Source organism: Muscardinus avellanarius (genome assembly GCF_963383645.1).
Source record: "Muscardinus avellanarius genome assembly, chromosome: 15".
Classification (NCBI taxonomy): domain Eukaryota; kingdom Metazoa; phylum Chordata; class Mammalia; order Rodentia; family Gliridae; genus Muscardinus; species Muscardinus avellanarius.
Window position 1 is genome coordinate 30541003 of NC_137801.1, and position 15331 is coordinate 30556333.

General features: G+C 49.6%; 1 protein-coding gene across 12 annotated transcripts in view; it reads left to right on the forward strand.

The window, feature by feature from the left end:
• Window positions 1–7258, forward strand: part of VIT (vitrin) — a gene marked incomplete at both ends in the record, with an annotated part of 97762 nt that extends 90504 nt beyond the window's left edge. For 11 of the 12 annotated variants that reach the window (XM_080712025.1, XM_080712029.1, XM_080712032.1 and 8 more), the window contains 2 exons: window positions 2166–2679; window positions 7080–7258. In XM_080712025.1, coding sequence (XP_080568151.1) covers window positions 2166–2679; window positions 7080–7258 — 693 coding nt within the window. The remainder of the gene's footprint in view (window positions 1–2165; window positions 2680–7079) is intronic. The other variant, XM_080712026.1, reaches the window with a different exon arrangement.
• Between the last annotated feature and the right edge of the window lie 8073 nt (window positions 7259–15331).

A 15331-nucleotide genomic window follows, 5' to 3' on the forward strand; every position in this document is an offset into this window, starting at 1 on the left:
GCGGCCTCCTGCAGCACCGTGAACTGCTCTCTGCATCCTCCTTGCGGAAATTTTCTCCCTGACTTCCTGGACACCGCGTGGCTCATACCATCAGAGTTTTTTTTTTTTTTCTTTCATCTTGTACCCTAAACATAGATTCTCCCAGGACTTGGTCCCTGGCCTGCCCCGTCTTCTCTCCCCCGGCTCTCTCCTCAGTTCCACAGCGTCCACCCTCCTCCCTTGAGCTCTGTAGCCATCTCTGTCCACGTGACTAACTTTTTTCTTGTTTGATGCCCCATCAGAACCTTAAATCCTACATGTAACAAGTTCATCCTCTTTCCCACCCAAATTGTCTCCTCCTTAGGACTTTACAGAAATGGCCCACACCCATCCCAGACGGCCGGCCAGCCCAGAATCCCTCACCAGCTCCCACAGCACATCTCCCCTCTTTCTGCTCTTTCACGGGCCCCACGGGACCTCCCCAGTTCAAAGCAGCTCTCTACACCTGGTCGGCCTCCCCCAGTTTAGCTGAGATTTTGCAGTGAGGCCCAAATCCTGTTTAAGAAGAGCACCTCCAGTCCTGGGGGGCCTGGATTCAGATCCCTCCCTGTCCCACGCTGCTCTGGAGGCCTGCTGCAGCGCGCTCCTAACCCGCCTTCCTGGCCCGGCTACCACAGGTGCCCCGCGCGCCAGCCAGCGGGCTCTGTGCTCTCCTGTCCCTGGCCAGCACCGCCACCGTCCGGCCAGGACTTTACACAGGCTGTCTTGGGGACCCCTCCTCTCAACCATCAGCCAGAACTCAGCCCAGTCCCCGGACTCTAATGCGCCATCTAGTCCACAGAAAGTTTTGTGAACCCCATTTAGGTTTCTAAAGATCAACAAAAAATATATTTCCTAGGAAGGTTTAAGCCAGGACTTGCTTCACAATATTTTTTTTTAATTATGAGAGTTCATCTGTAGTCAGCAGAGCTGAGGCTCTGTGACCCCCAAGGCGGGGGTGAGGAGGAAACACCCCATCTGAGGACACCAGCCCAGCCGCCAACCAGTTTGCTTGGTGTTGATTTGCAACTAAGTTTTTTCTGGAACAATCTTGAGCACAAGTAAATATTTGTTGGCCTGGAGGCAGGGTTGTGTGGCGGGCAGAGCTTGGGTTTTGAAGGCAGACAGACTGGCGGTCCAGGTTCAGGGGCGCAGGGATGGCCCTTCAGAGCCAGCCCTGCGTTTGTGCCCTCACAACAGGGGGTTACAGTTCCCCCTTGTAGAACCAGAGCCGGGGTTTACTGAGAGAATCTCTCGAGAGCGCTGAGTGGACCGTGACACAGGCGGACACTCAGGAACCGTGGCCCTGGTCCTGCCAAGTGCGGAGCTGCTCTGGAAACCATCCTCTCGTCATTTCTTGTGGCATCTTCTGTCCCCCCCCCCCATTGGAACAAAAGCTTTCTTGACTCCCTCACGCACCGGTGCCCACCAGTGCCACTCTCGTGGCTGGCTGCCAGGACAAATGAGCCAGGAGCTTGGAGAGGCATAAATCCAAAATCAGCGAATTACAGCTCCTGTCGAGTGTGCTTAGCAGACAGCTTCCCATCGAGTCAGGGCACAAGAGCAAGGCTGGAGAGTCCTTCACCTCAGAGAGAGAGACAAAGTGCAGGAGGAAGGATGGGCATGGCGGCACATGCCAATTATCTCAGCACTTGGGAGGCTGAGACGGAAGGATCACAGGTTCGAGGACAGCCTCAGCAACTCAGTGAGATTCGGCAACCTAGCAAGACCCTGTTTCAAAATTAAAAATCAAAAGGGCTGCCGGGCATGGTGGCGCTCTCCCACGCTTGGAAGGAGGATCGCAGAACTTCAAAGCCAGCCATGCTGGCTTAAGAGACCCTGTTTCCAAATAAAAAAGTATAAAATAGGTCTGGGAGTGTAGCCCGGAGGTAGAAAGGCTTCCAGAAACCCCAGTACCACAAAAAAAAAAAAAAAAAAAAAAATCAAAAGGGCTGAGGTACAATGTCCCTGGGTTCTATGCTCAGTACCTCCCCAGCCCCCCAAAAAAGAGTGCACTAGGAGTTCTGGAGGACTAGAACAGGAAACAGAATCTGTTTGCTGCTTCACCCACCTGGCAGTCAAGGTAGTGGTGACCCTTGGGGGGGCCTTAACCCCTGACCTGGCGAGTGTCCCCCGCTGTCTTCCAGGCTGTATGCAGAACGAACAGCTTCTATTCAATCAACGTGCAGAACTGGTTCAGCCTGCACAAGACCGTGCAGCCCCTGGTGAAGCGGGTCTGTGACATGGACCGCCTGGCCTGCAGCAAGACCTGCCTGAACTCCGCTGACATCGGCTTCGTCATCGACGGCTCCAGCAGCGTGGGGACCAGCAACTTCCGCACGGTTCTGCAGTTCGTGGCCAACCTCAGCAAGGAGTTTGAGATTTCAGAAACGGATACGCGCATCGGGGCCGTGCAGTACACCTACGAGCAGCGGCTGGAATTCGGGTTTGACAAATACAGCACCAAGCCCGACATCCTCAACGCCATCAAGAGGGTGGGGTACTGGAGCGGGGGCACCAGCACCGGGGCCGCCATCCACTACGCCCTGGAACAGCTCTTCAAGAAATCCAAGCCCAACAAGAGGAAGCTGATGATCCTCATCACCGACGGCAGGTCTTACGATGACGTGCGGATTCCCGCCATGGCTGCCCACCAGAAGGGTGAGCCGGGGCCTTGAGCTCAGCCGGGGCGTGAGGCATCTCTCTGGGGAAGGGGGATGCAGACCGGAGGCCCCAAGTGTCCCTGAAAATCTGTGGGTGACTTTCCTCTGTATCCTACATCCCAAGTTTGTCCTACCAGGGCATGACGTGTTAAAAGGGAATTTGAAGCTAGGCACAGCGGCACACACCTGTAATCCCAGTACTTGGGAGACTGAGACAGGAGAATTGCAGGTTCAACGCCAGCCTCAGAAACTTAGCAAGACCCCCAGCAACCTAGCAAGACCCTGTCCCAAAATTTAAAAATAAAATAAAATAGGACTGGGGATGTAGCTCAGAGGTAGAATAACCCTAGGTTCAATCCTCTCTCCTCTCTCTCTCTCTCTCTCTCTCTCTCTCTCTCTCTCTCTCTCACACACACACACACACAATCACACACACACACACACACACACACACACACACACACACACACTTGCCCGTAGAAAGTTCTGAACAGCAAGGCGGTCTCAAGGACATGAACACCAGGATTCCCGTGCTGTTTCACACTCTTTATGAGGGAACAGCCTTTCCATCTTTGTGCAGAAAAGAGCGCTTAGCCAGTCTAAGACCAGTTCTACAGCAAAGCTGCTCCTGGAAGCATTTTCAAACCCAAAGTGACACCCCTAACCCAGAAAATATTCGGAGAAAAAATACTGGAGACACCAGTAAGGGCCCCGCCACTTACATGTGGCTTAGTGGACCTCAAGTGAGAAGCAGATTGGACCAGAGCCGAGTGGGGCACGGGTGGCTCTCCAGTCAACACGGCAGGGCGCCTAGAAGGTGCTGGAACGAGACTCAGCTGAGGGCTGAGGGGCTGGTGCCCGGAAGGAAGGCCACGCCCAGCACACGAAGGCCACGCCCAGGGCGTGAAGGCCCCGCCCTCTTTCTCATCTGCTCTGGCCTTCCCAAAGGCAGTGGAGGAAGAGGATTTTGTAGAGTGAGGTCCTGCTGAAAAGCCCAAATCGAGAACCGTCCCAGCATGCGCATGCGGTCTCCCGGTTTCCCTCACTAGGATCCTGTCCTCTCCTCCTGGGCCATCTTGTTCCTGTGGCAAGCCAACGCCGTGGGCTCTGCTGTCCCCCTTTCCATTCCTGCGTAGACATGCTTGTTTCTCCTTTCCTAAAAATGGAAAGTTCTCTTTGACCCAAGCCCTTCTCCGGGTACTTCCTCGCCTCCTCCCCTCCACGCCAAACTTCTGAGGAGGATTAGGCGTTTGTGCTGCCCCCCCCCCGTACATTTTTTGCACCCTCAATTCCATTCACAGTGATTTAGTTTATTTTTCATCTACCCCCCCGCCCCAAAGCTGCTCCTACCATGCCACAGAACCAGAGTGGTGTTGTTGTTGTTGTTGTTGTTTTGGTTTTGGGTTTTTGTTTTGTTTTGTTTTGTGGTACTACGGATGGAATCCAGGGGCATTCTTACCTCTGATCCACACCCCCCAAGCCCTATTTTTGATTAATTTTGAAACAGGGTCTCACTGAGTTGCAAAGGGCTTCACTAAGTAGCAAAGGGCTTCAATAAGTAGCTGAGGCTGCCTGAGAACCACGATCCTCCTGTCTCAGCCTCCCAAATGCTGGGATAAGAGCGTGCGCCACCACGCCCCGCTTGGTTTTCTTTTTCTACACTGATGAGCACTGCTTTGTTTCCATCTCACCTGTCCGTCCCTTGCCTCCTCTCTTCATGGTGATGGGGCAGATTCAGGGTAGCCGTCTCTTTAGTACCTTGGCCAAAAGTCCCTCCAGGGGGAATGAGGTTGGAGGCTGCCGTTGTAAGTCACCCTCATGCCAAAAAGTGATTCCGTTCAGTTAGAACAGTGATGTGTTTTAGTGCAAAAATCTTGAGGCTGGACGTGGTGGTGCACTACTGTAATCCCAGGACTTGGGAGGCTGAGAGGAGGACCAGAGGCTCATGGCCAGCATCAGCAACTTAGCAAGGCCCTCTGCCACTTTTAAAAACAGACAAAATAGCCGGGCATGGTGGCGCACGCTTGTAATCCCTGCGCTTGGGAGGCAGAGACAGGAGGATCGCACAGGTTCAAAGCCAGCCGTGCTGGCTTAAGAGACCCTGTTTCCAAATTTAAAAATATAAAAATAGGTCTGGGAGTGTAGCCCGGGGGTGGAAGGGCTTCCAGGAACCCCAGTACCACCAAAGACAAAACAAAACAAAAAGACAAAATAAATAGGACTGGGGGTGTAGCTCAGAGGTAGAATGCTCCTGGATCCAATCCTCAGTAACACGCGCGCGCACACACACACACACACACACACACACACACACACGCACAATCTTGAACTGGCCAGACAAGTGCTCTGCCATTTCCAGCTGCATCTCCAGCCCTTAAGTTGGCGTTCGATGCTTTTGAGACTTTGTTCCCGTCATGAGCGTAACAGGCCTGCACCTTGGTCAGAAGTTGCACTCGTCTCGAGCTGTCTGTCATCCCCTTTGGGGCTCCTGGATGTGTCGTTCTTACCACATATCCACTCCATTTTGTTTGTTCTGTCTTTTCCCTTCAAAAAACCATCATCTCCTAGCTGGGTATACTTGAGAGGCTGGGATAAGAGGATCACAGATTTGTGGACAGCCTCAGCAAGTCATGGGATTCTCAGCAACCTAACAAGACCCTATTTCAAAACAAAAAATGAAAAAGGGCTGGGAATGTAGCTCGGAGGGAGAATGGCTCTGGGTTCAATCCCCAGTACAAAGAAAAGAAAAAACCTATAAGCTTCTGAAACAACAACTCTATTAATTTTGTTGACAGAGAGCAGATGTTCAAATGTATTAATTGAATGAATGGCCATGTTTACTCTTAATTCCAGAACGTGGAGGCCCATGAGAGTTTTTTCTTTTTTGTAGTTATTTTATTAGTGTGTTGCAGTTATATATCATAGTGAGGTTCGAGGTGATCAAAGCACATATGCATGCCGGGCGTGGTGGCGCACGCTTGTAATCCCCGCGCTTGGGAGGCAGAGACAGGAGGATCGCGCAGGTTCGAAGCCAGCCGCACGCGCTGGCTTAGGAGACCCCGTTTCCAAATAAAAATGTAAAAATAGGTCTGGGAGTGTAGCCTGGAGGTAGAAGGGCTTCCAGGAACCCCAGTACCAACAACAACAACAACAACAAAAGCACACATGCACACAGCTCTTTGTGTATTTTCCTCAGCATCCTACCTGCTCCCTTGCCTCCCTCCCCACAGGTATTGGTAGCAGTACCTTTGCGTATTGCCCTAGTCCTATTTGAACAAACTCTCCTCTCCTGATCCTCCCGCTCCCTCCTAACCTCCTCCCTTGACCCCCTTCAGCCTCTCTACAGGTCTCTACGCGTTATTCAAAGTCCCTTGGGTTTCCTGTTTTCTCTCTAGCATCCACATACAAGAGTAAACACATGGCCCTTGACTCTCTGAGATTGACTGATCTCATGATATTCTCCAGGCCCACCCATCTTCCCGCAAATGGCATGCTTTTGTTCTTCTTTATGGCTGAGTAGAATTCCATTTTGTGCATATACCACATTTTCTTTACCCATTCATCTATCCACAGACACCTGGGTTGGGTCCATAATTTGACTCCTGTGGGGTTTTGTGCTGCTGCAACCATAGATATGCCTGTGACACGCTAGTATTCTGACTTTAATCCTTTGGGAAAGATACCTAGGAGTGGTACTGCTGGGTCATATGGTAGTTCCAATCCTAGTCGTGTGTGTGTGTGTGTGTGTGTGTGTGTGTGTGTGTGTGTGGTATTATTGGGGATGCAACCCATGGACAACCTACCTCCAGGATATACCCCAGCCCTAATTTTTGTTCTTTATCTTGAAACAAGGTCTCACTGAGTTGCAAATGGCCTCACTAAGTAGCTGAGGCTGTCCGCGAAACACAATCCTCCTGTCTCAGCCTCACAAATGCTGGGATTACAAGAGTGCGCCATCACCCCTGGCTCTTTTTTGTTGTTTTTGTGTTGCTAGGGATTGAACCAAGAGCTATTCTACCTCTGCACTACAACCCCAGCCCTATTTTTTTTAATTCTTTATTTCAAAAGAGGGTCTCACTAAGTTGCAGAGGGCCTCACTAAGTAGACCCTCCTGTCTCAGCCTCCCAAGTGCTGGGATTACAAGCGTGAGCCACCACGCCCGGCTTCCTTCCTAGTCTTTTGAGGAACTACACTGGTCTCCCTAGTGGCTGGACTAATGTCATTTTCACCAGTGGAGTGTGAGACCCCCTGTCTCCCCACATCCTGGCCAGCCTGGGAGTTTTGCGTGGCACACTTCTCACTTGGGATTTTGTTGTGCTGACAGCAACAGGAAGGGACAGCTTGGTTAGCATTCCTTTTTCTTGGGGACACTCACTCATCTGATCCTTGTCCCCACAGGAGTGATCACCTACGCCATCGGCGTTGCCTGGGCGGCCCAGGACGAGCTGGAGGTCATCGCCACGCACCCTGCCAGGGACCACTCCTTCTTTGTGGATGAGTTTGACAACCTCTACAAATCCGTCCCCAGGATCATTCGCAACATCTGTGCAGAGTTCAACGCGCAGCCTCGGAACTGAACTCAGCCTGCAAAGCGCTCGAGTGCTGCGGTACCAGTGGATGGACTCTCGACTGTCCCCAGCGTGTTGGGGGCACAGAGTGGCAAGGCTCGGGGCGGGGTTGGACACACACATGCATTGTTACTGTCTTTCACCATCGCAGTTTTCATTCTTCAATACCCAGAGTCGAAGATGATCATCAGTCACCTGATGAGATGAAGAGTGGGCTGGAACAACGCATCGTTTTGAGGCTGCTGGGGCTTTTGCATTTTTGACAGTTGTTTTCAAAACACATGTTCAGAAAAGGGTGCGGCACTTATAACAGGCTTCCATGGAGCTTTCGTGAGAATTTTTATTTTTATTTCTCACTGGAACTTTGTAAGCCTCAACAAGTTTCATTTTGTCTTGACAGTGTAAGAGTTGCTTAATTAAATGTATAAGTGGATTACACGTGCTCTCTTTGACTGTCATGTGTAACGGGGGGTTTGTAGTGGGACTGTCCTAAGTACTTCCTGGCCCCTGGTGACATCACACAGACCAGGGCCCAAAGAGACTCTGGCCACAGCGTAGCTTCTCCAGGTTTGCCACCCCCTCGCTATTGCCAGAGTCATGGACACACTGCTTCAGGGGCAGTTGGCACTAGAGGACCAAATCCATCCCGCTTAAAAGTGGTGGGTGAGTAGAAGCACGTGGAGGACCAAACACCTGCTTTCCATGCCTCAGCCCAATACCAGTGAAATCTGAGTCTTGGGGATGGAAGCCTGCATGTTTGTGGGTGACTCCTATCTGCTGCCAGGACTGAAACCACTGAGCCTGCTCTGAGGGATGGGTGCTGTAGCTGCTTCCCGGGACAGTCCCTGTTTGTGACTGTTCTCTTAAGGGGGCCACCTACTTAGCTCCCTGCATCCCCATGGAAAGGCTGGGTGGGGAGCAGGGCTGGGTTTTGTCAGGGTATGTAGCCAGGTGCAGTAGTGCACACCTGTAATCCCAGTACTTGGGAGGCTGAGACAGAAGGAGCGCAGGTTCAAGGAGAGCTTCCACAACTTAATGAGACTTTCAGCAACCTAGTGAGACCCTGTTTCAAAAAAATTTTAAAAAGGGCTGGAGGTGTAGCTTGGAGGTAGAATGCCCCTAGGTTCAATCCCCAGCAACACACACACACACCAGGGTATGCACAGAGCAGTTGGGAATCAAGGTCCCAGGGATGAGGGATGACACTGGAATCATCGTTACAACTGCTCCTACAGCAGCCTATACTGTGCTCAGTGCTGCTGAGGCCAGATGAAAATCACCACTAAAAATAAAACTTTAGAATCATCCCAAATCAATCCCTCAAGCCGCAGAAAAAAGCCATGTCACAAGGTCATTTAGTAGGGAGGGACAGAACTATAATTCAGAGCACCTTCTGTCAGGGCCCAGAACCCAGACCCTGTCTCCATCCCCACCCACCCAGGTCTGCACACTCATCTGGGTCAGCTTTTGCAGAGCTCTGGGGAGGCTGCAGATTCTGCAGCCAATATCCCAAGGCAAGTCTACCTTTCATTCTCCAGTCTCCGCAGAAAAAGTCTCTTCTGTGCCCTTTCTCCTCCAAGTCAACTGATACAAATGGACAAGGAGCGTTGCACCATCCTCTTTGTGCATGTGATGTCCAAACTTTGTCAGACTAATTTTCCTACATTGCAAGAACTAAGGCCTTTGACAGAAATGTCTTTGCTGAAGGCCGGGCATGGTGGTGCACAAGTGTGTACTTGGGAGGAGGCTGAGACAGGAGGATCGCACAGGTTGGAAGCCAGCCTCAACTACTTAGTGAGGTTCTCATCAACTTAGTGAGACCCTGTTTCCAAATAAAATAGAAAATAGGTCTGGGAGTGCAACCTGGAGGTAGAAAGCCTCTAGGCCCCATCCCCAGCACCACACACACACACACACACACACACACACACACACACACACAATGTCTTTGCTGAGGCACCAAGTTTTGCAATGAGGCTCTGCTAAAAGACTTCAGGCCAGATGACAAGGTTCTGATATTTCTTGTTTCTTTGGGCTCTTTAATCCTTTTGAATAGGACAAAACCTTCATAAAGCAACTTTCTCAGCAGCCACCTCTGGGGATCAGCATGAGTTTATAGAAAAGACAATGCTCCTACGTCCAGAGATTTTTTTTCAGCATAAAAGAGTTTCTAAATAGTAATGTTATTTTTCAGTCAAAATCCTAAGAGATGATCTCCCCTTAGATTACAGTATATAAATGTAGCAAGTAGGAAATATGCCTAAAAGCAGGAATTTAATTGCTTGGGAAGAAAGTATTTATCTAACTAATGCCTTTGAGGAAATCATAGACCAGTGGGAAACCACAAACAAATGAAGAATTAAAATCCACTAATTACTATCATGGGATAACACACAAAGCACAGGACTGGCAGTTGCAAGCAACCTCAGGAGAAATGAAACCATAGTCCCGCCCGACAACGAGTGAGCTTCATGGATGGCGCCAGGCGTCACCCATGGTGAGCCGCCCCTACGACTCTCCATCAGAGACATCCTCCTTCTTCTGACTCCACAGAGCATGCACCAAGGCATGGAGAGGTCAAAAAACTTCCTCGAGGTCACAGAGTTGGTACAAAGCAGATCTGAAAATGAAGTCCAGGCTACTTGACTCAGTTCTGTCCACGTACCCACTTTGCTTCTTATAATGGCGGTACACAGAATAACCACAGCGCTGCCTAGGGAGTTCTCCAGAATGTGCAGTGTGAACAGAGCCTGTGAAATGTCCAACATAAACTCTACTTTCCCCATCATTTGCCTTGATTCTCTGCACAGCTTCTCTGCTCTTTCTTAAGATGGGTGGTTTTAATCTATGGTCCATAGTCCTTGTAGATTCTTGAACACAATGGCCAATGGCTCCACTATCGTGTGTGTGTGTGTGTGTGTGTGTGTGTGTGTGTGTGTGTGTGAGAGAGAGAGAGAGAGAGAGAGAGAGAGAGAGAGAGAGAGAGAGAAAGAGAGAAATACCAGGGGTTGAGCCAAGGATGATCCACTACTGAGCTATACCCCCAGAGCCCCTGTCTATTTTTCTTTTGTGATACTGGGGGTGGAACCCAGGGGCTTTTCTACCTCTGGGCTACACTCCCAGACCTATTTTATACTTTATTTGGAAACAGGGTCTCACTAAATTGCTGAGAGCCTCACTCAGTAGCTGAGGCTGGCTTCGAGCCTGTGCGATCCTCCTGTCTCGGCCTCCCAAGTACTGGGATTACAAGCGTGCCCCACCATGACCGGTGAGCCCCTGTGTATTTGAAACAGGATCTAAGTTGCTGAAGGTCTCACTAAGTTGCGGAGCCTGGCCTAGAACCTGTGATCTTCCTGTCTCTGTGTGTGCCACCATGCCCGGCGCCCCTGTCATCTCGATCAACTCCTACTCATTCTCCAAGTCTCAGTCCAAATGCCACTTTCTCTTTGGAGCCTTCTCTGACTTCCTAGACTAGACTCGACTCTCTGGCTACAGAATCCTGACCTACCTATTCTCCAGAGACCTCCGTGGTCCCTTCTCACTTAGGGGTCAAGACCCACACACATTATTAAGGATATAAAATCCAGAAAATGAAAACTTTGAATTTAGGTCACCTGCTAGTGGCATCTGTAATGCAGAGGCACTGATAGAATGAGAAGCAAAGATGTTTTCGAAGAAACTAGGTGTGATCGCCAGAGAGAATCTAGCTGGGTGTGATGGCGCATGCCTATAATCCTAGTGCTTGGAAGGCTGAGACAGGAGGATTGCAGATTTGAGGCCAGTGTGTGCTAACTTAGTGAAACTCTTTCAAAGTAAAAAATATATATATAAAAATAAAAAGAACTGGAAGCGTAGCACTCACGGGTAGAACGCCCCTAGGTTTCTGGCTCCCCCCAACCACACTAAGTAGAAATGAGAAGGAGAGGAGGTAATTGCATGCAGACTTTCCATTCTCTCCACTGTCCTTGGGTTCCTGAGATCTTCCTGTCTCAGCCTCCAAACACTAGACTAGGATCACAGATGGGCCCACTTCACCTGGCTCCCCTGTCATCTTGATCAAATCCCTACTCATTCTCCGAGTCCCAGTCCAAATGCTGAGACCGTTACAATCACTGTCTTTCTAGGAGCAGAATCCTCCTTAGGTATCGACCATTCAACTATTCTGTCTCTCCCCTTCTGCTCTCATTTCTCCTGCAGACATGACCAATTCCTCTTTGCTGCTACTTTCCTGAGTTTGGGGTCACAAACATTATGAGGTGCCTGTCAAGTGCCGGCACTGGGCCGAGGCCTGGGTGCAAAGATGAAGGAGACCTGCTCCATGCCTGAGGAGCTCACGGCTAGTGAGGGAGGGATGGGAACGCACAAATAACACGCTACTCATGTTGGCCCGAGTGTTCCGGAAAGATCCCTTGTCAGCCAGTGCAGGAAGATGGCTAAGGTGTCACCGCAGCGGGAATGGCTGGGGTTGGGGGCATGTACAGTGGAGTGACACAGGGCCAGCCTGACAGCGGGAAGAGAAACTGGACACAGGCCGGGGCAGGCAGGGCAGCTGTGCTCATTCAGGTCCTCTCTGATGTAAGCAACAGAAACTCACCCGGTAGCAGTTCAAGCAAAGGAGACATTTTAGAAGGAAACTGGTGTAACAGACTCCAAGGCCAGGAAGTGCCTCAACAATGGAACAAGGGACGGAGCAGGAAGGAGACCAGGTTCCCTCTGAGTCTACGCTTCTCCAGAAGGAGGTTCCCCTGAAAGTTAGTGAGCAGCTCTGGAGAGGGATAACAGAACGGAACTTCCCTCCTCTCCTCCTGGGCTCCAACCCACAAATGTAGCCACCTTCAGAAGGGCCACCCAGTCATCCAAGCTGATGTGGCTGGTAGGCAGTGAGCGCCCACATCCTTCTCTCCAATCCCCTGCCATCAATACGCTTTCAAACGCCCTTGAGGCTTTGCATTGCCTTTGGTGCCACGTCCACAAGTTCTCGCGTTAGGAAAACCAAGCGCAGTGTCCTCTAGCTCCGGTCTTTGTTTTGCTTGGAAATTATGCGAGAACACTGATGACTGCGGAGGACTGCCTTTCACTCCTGCTGGTCTCAGCAGCTGCACAACGTGGCCTGTTATATCCCATTAACCTCTGAGAAGCTGTCCCAGCAGCCAGAGAGGCTTCTGGGATTCACATCTGCTTCTATAGCAAAGCCTAACCAAGGAGAAATGTCCTACTGAAGTCACCATCCACATGGAAAACAAGGTGGAAAAGACCACAATTTCAAGGCAGGCTTTGTCGTCTTCTTTTTTTTTATGTCTTTTAATTGAAAACTACTGAGCTAAACTTTCTCCCTTGCCGTCCCTCTTATACAAACGGGGCCTGTAGGCACTGAGCTGCCCAAGTAAGCAAATACTACACCTTGGCTTGGCAGACAAGACTTTGCTAAAAAACACAATCCCCACTGAATAGCTCCTTTCTGTGACTCCCGCAGCCTCGTGCTTGCTTGAGGTGAGCGGGTATATTCAGGCTAAAGGCAAATTTGAATCTGGATTCCCCACAAAGAGCCTTTACATGACCACCATCCAGGGCACAGAAACCCAGAGGGTCTGGAAGCCGCAGAAACTGTTACGAACGCCAAGACAAGATCAATTTAATTGTTGTTGGTCTGACATCCCCCAGGCATCTGTAAACCTGTATCCTGATATCATGATATTGATTTTTTTTTTCAATTACTTTAATGCCCTACACATTCTCCTTGGGACCACGGTGAAAGGGAGTTTCTTCCCAACCTCAATAGGATGGCTGTGCAGCATTTTAAAGCCAAAGAGGAACTGGGGACTAGTCGAAAGGTTGCAAACCGCCATGGTAATGACTGTCTAAGACATGCACCAAGCAAAATAAATGAGCAGACGGAGTTTTCTAAAGGGCAGAGTGGCAGTGTAATTTATTTTCTCCTAAGAAAACACCTTCAGTGCACTGGGGGACAGCTGTAGAATGGGAGCTGCAGGAGACTTTTTCAGCTCTGGGACCCAAGCACAAGGCCTGAAACACCCACACACCTTCGAAGAGGGGGGCATTCTGAAGTGGAAAATCCACCCTTCATCCTGAGTACTTAATTCCAGATGGTCAGCAAAGATCTCCAGAAGCAAACACCCGTGGATTCCAGGCCTGGGGAGTCGCCCACATGGACGGCAACCAGGACTTCCCAGCTGCACCCAGAGGCCATTCATGAATGGATCTGGGGCGCCCCTCATAGAATTCACTTAACCCTTGGTCTTGAGTGTGCCAGTGAGAACCAGCCAGTACCACTGAGGAGTGAGTGCTCCTGGGACTCCATTTGCACTCACGCAACCGAGGGGCCCCGGGAAACTTTGGTGGCCATTGGTGATGACACCAATCACTGATGCCAGTTCTGGGGCCCCAACGTGTCATGAGCTGAAGTAGCAGATTTACACGTCACTGAATACACACAAAATTCTGAGAAAATATATATGTCAAACCACTGTTTCCCCCAACTTTTTTTGAGGGAAAAATTGTTCAATACAATCAATCATAATTGCGAGTCTGCCAAATACATTTTTGTAATTCACTGTATCCTCGGTTGATATGCTCTGTTTTCCAACAGGCCAGCAAGATACAGAGAGGTTAAGGACTTGCCTCAGTTCATGTAATTGGTAAGAAAGCTGGGCCAGGAGCCGGGTCTCCTGACTACAAATTCAGCGCCCTCTTGCCTGAGGAAAAGCCACAGTCCTCTCTGCTCATCCTCCCTCCTTGCACCTGTCAGTCACCACTTTACCCTCAGCCCTGTCTCTCCCACCAGCTGCCATCTTCTCAAGCACACCACAGAGAACCGTCTTCTCAGCTTCACACAGTATGTTTTTGCGGTACCTATTTTCACCCCAAAACACAGAATCCCCGGTCTCAGAATGCTGGGAAGTTACTCGGAAGTGGCCAGGTGCCTTTTACCATCTGTGTCCCTTTTCTTATCTCCCTGAGAATTGCTCACTAGCTCAGACCCTTTGGTCCACTCACTGAAGACTGTTTTGAGTCTTCAAAACTGCTTCGCACAAGCCGGGCATGGTGGTGCATGCCTGCCTGTCATCCCAGTACTTGGGAGGCTAAAACAGGAGGATCACAGGTTCAAGACAAGCCTCAGCAACTTAGTGAGGCTCTTAGCAAGACCTTGTTGCAAAATAATAAATAAAAAGGGCTGCGGTATAGCTCAGAGGTAGAATATTCCTGAGTTTAAGCCCCATTACTAAAAAAAAAAGTTTCACACAGAACAAGTGATAGAGACTGTGTATGCTCTAGGCAGTTAGGGGCTGAAAAGGTAAAGAAGGGCCCCCCCAGGTGGAGACCCCTTTTAATTTTTAAAATACTTTTATTGGTGCATTGTAATTATACATCACCATCACAGTGAGGTTCAAAGTGATACAGACATGCATTCATTCAGGTCTTGGAGCGTTTCCCTCCGGCTCCCGCCCCTCTCCCCTCCGCTCCCCATATAAACTAATGAGATTGGTATCGTAATGCTGTCCTATACGGACGTAGCATTATGTGGTCTGTTCCCTTTGTCAAGCCTTCTTCTTTTCCCCCCTCCCTGCCTCTCCCTCTTTTCCCTCCTACTATTCTACTGGTCATTCTTCTCAATTATCTAAAGTCCCTTTTTGTTTTCTCTTTAGCTTCCACATACGGGAGAAACAACCCTTCACTCTCTGAGACTGGCAGATTTCTGAGTAATATTCTCTAGTTCCAGCCATAGTCTTACAAATACCATTAATTTTGTTCTTTACAGCTGAATAACATTCCATTGTGTGTATAGACCCCATTCTCTTTATCCACTCATCTGTTAACAGACAAGTAGGTTGGTTCCATAACTTGACTATTATGAATTGTGCTGTTATAAACATCAGTATGCATGTATCACTACAGTATTCTGACTTTAATTCTTTTGGAAAGATACCAAGGAACGGTATGAAGAGCTATTTGACTAAGGAATTATTTTGAATTTCAAGGACTTTGAATATTTATAAAAAATTAAGCATATTAGAAACAAGTTGCTTTAAGAACTTTTTCTTGACCAAACTCTAATTGTATCAG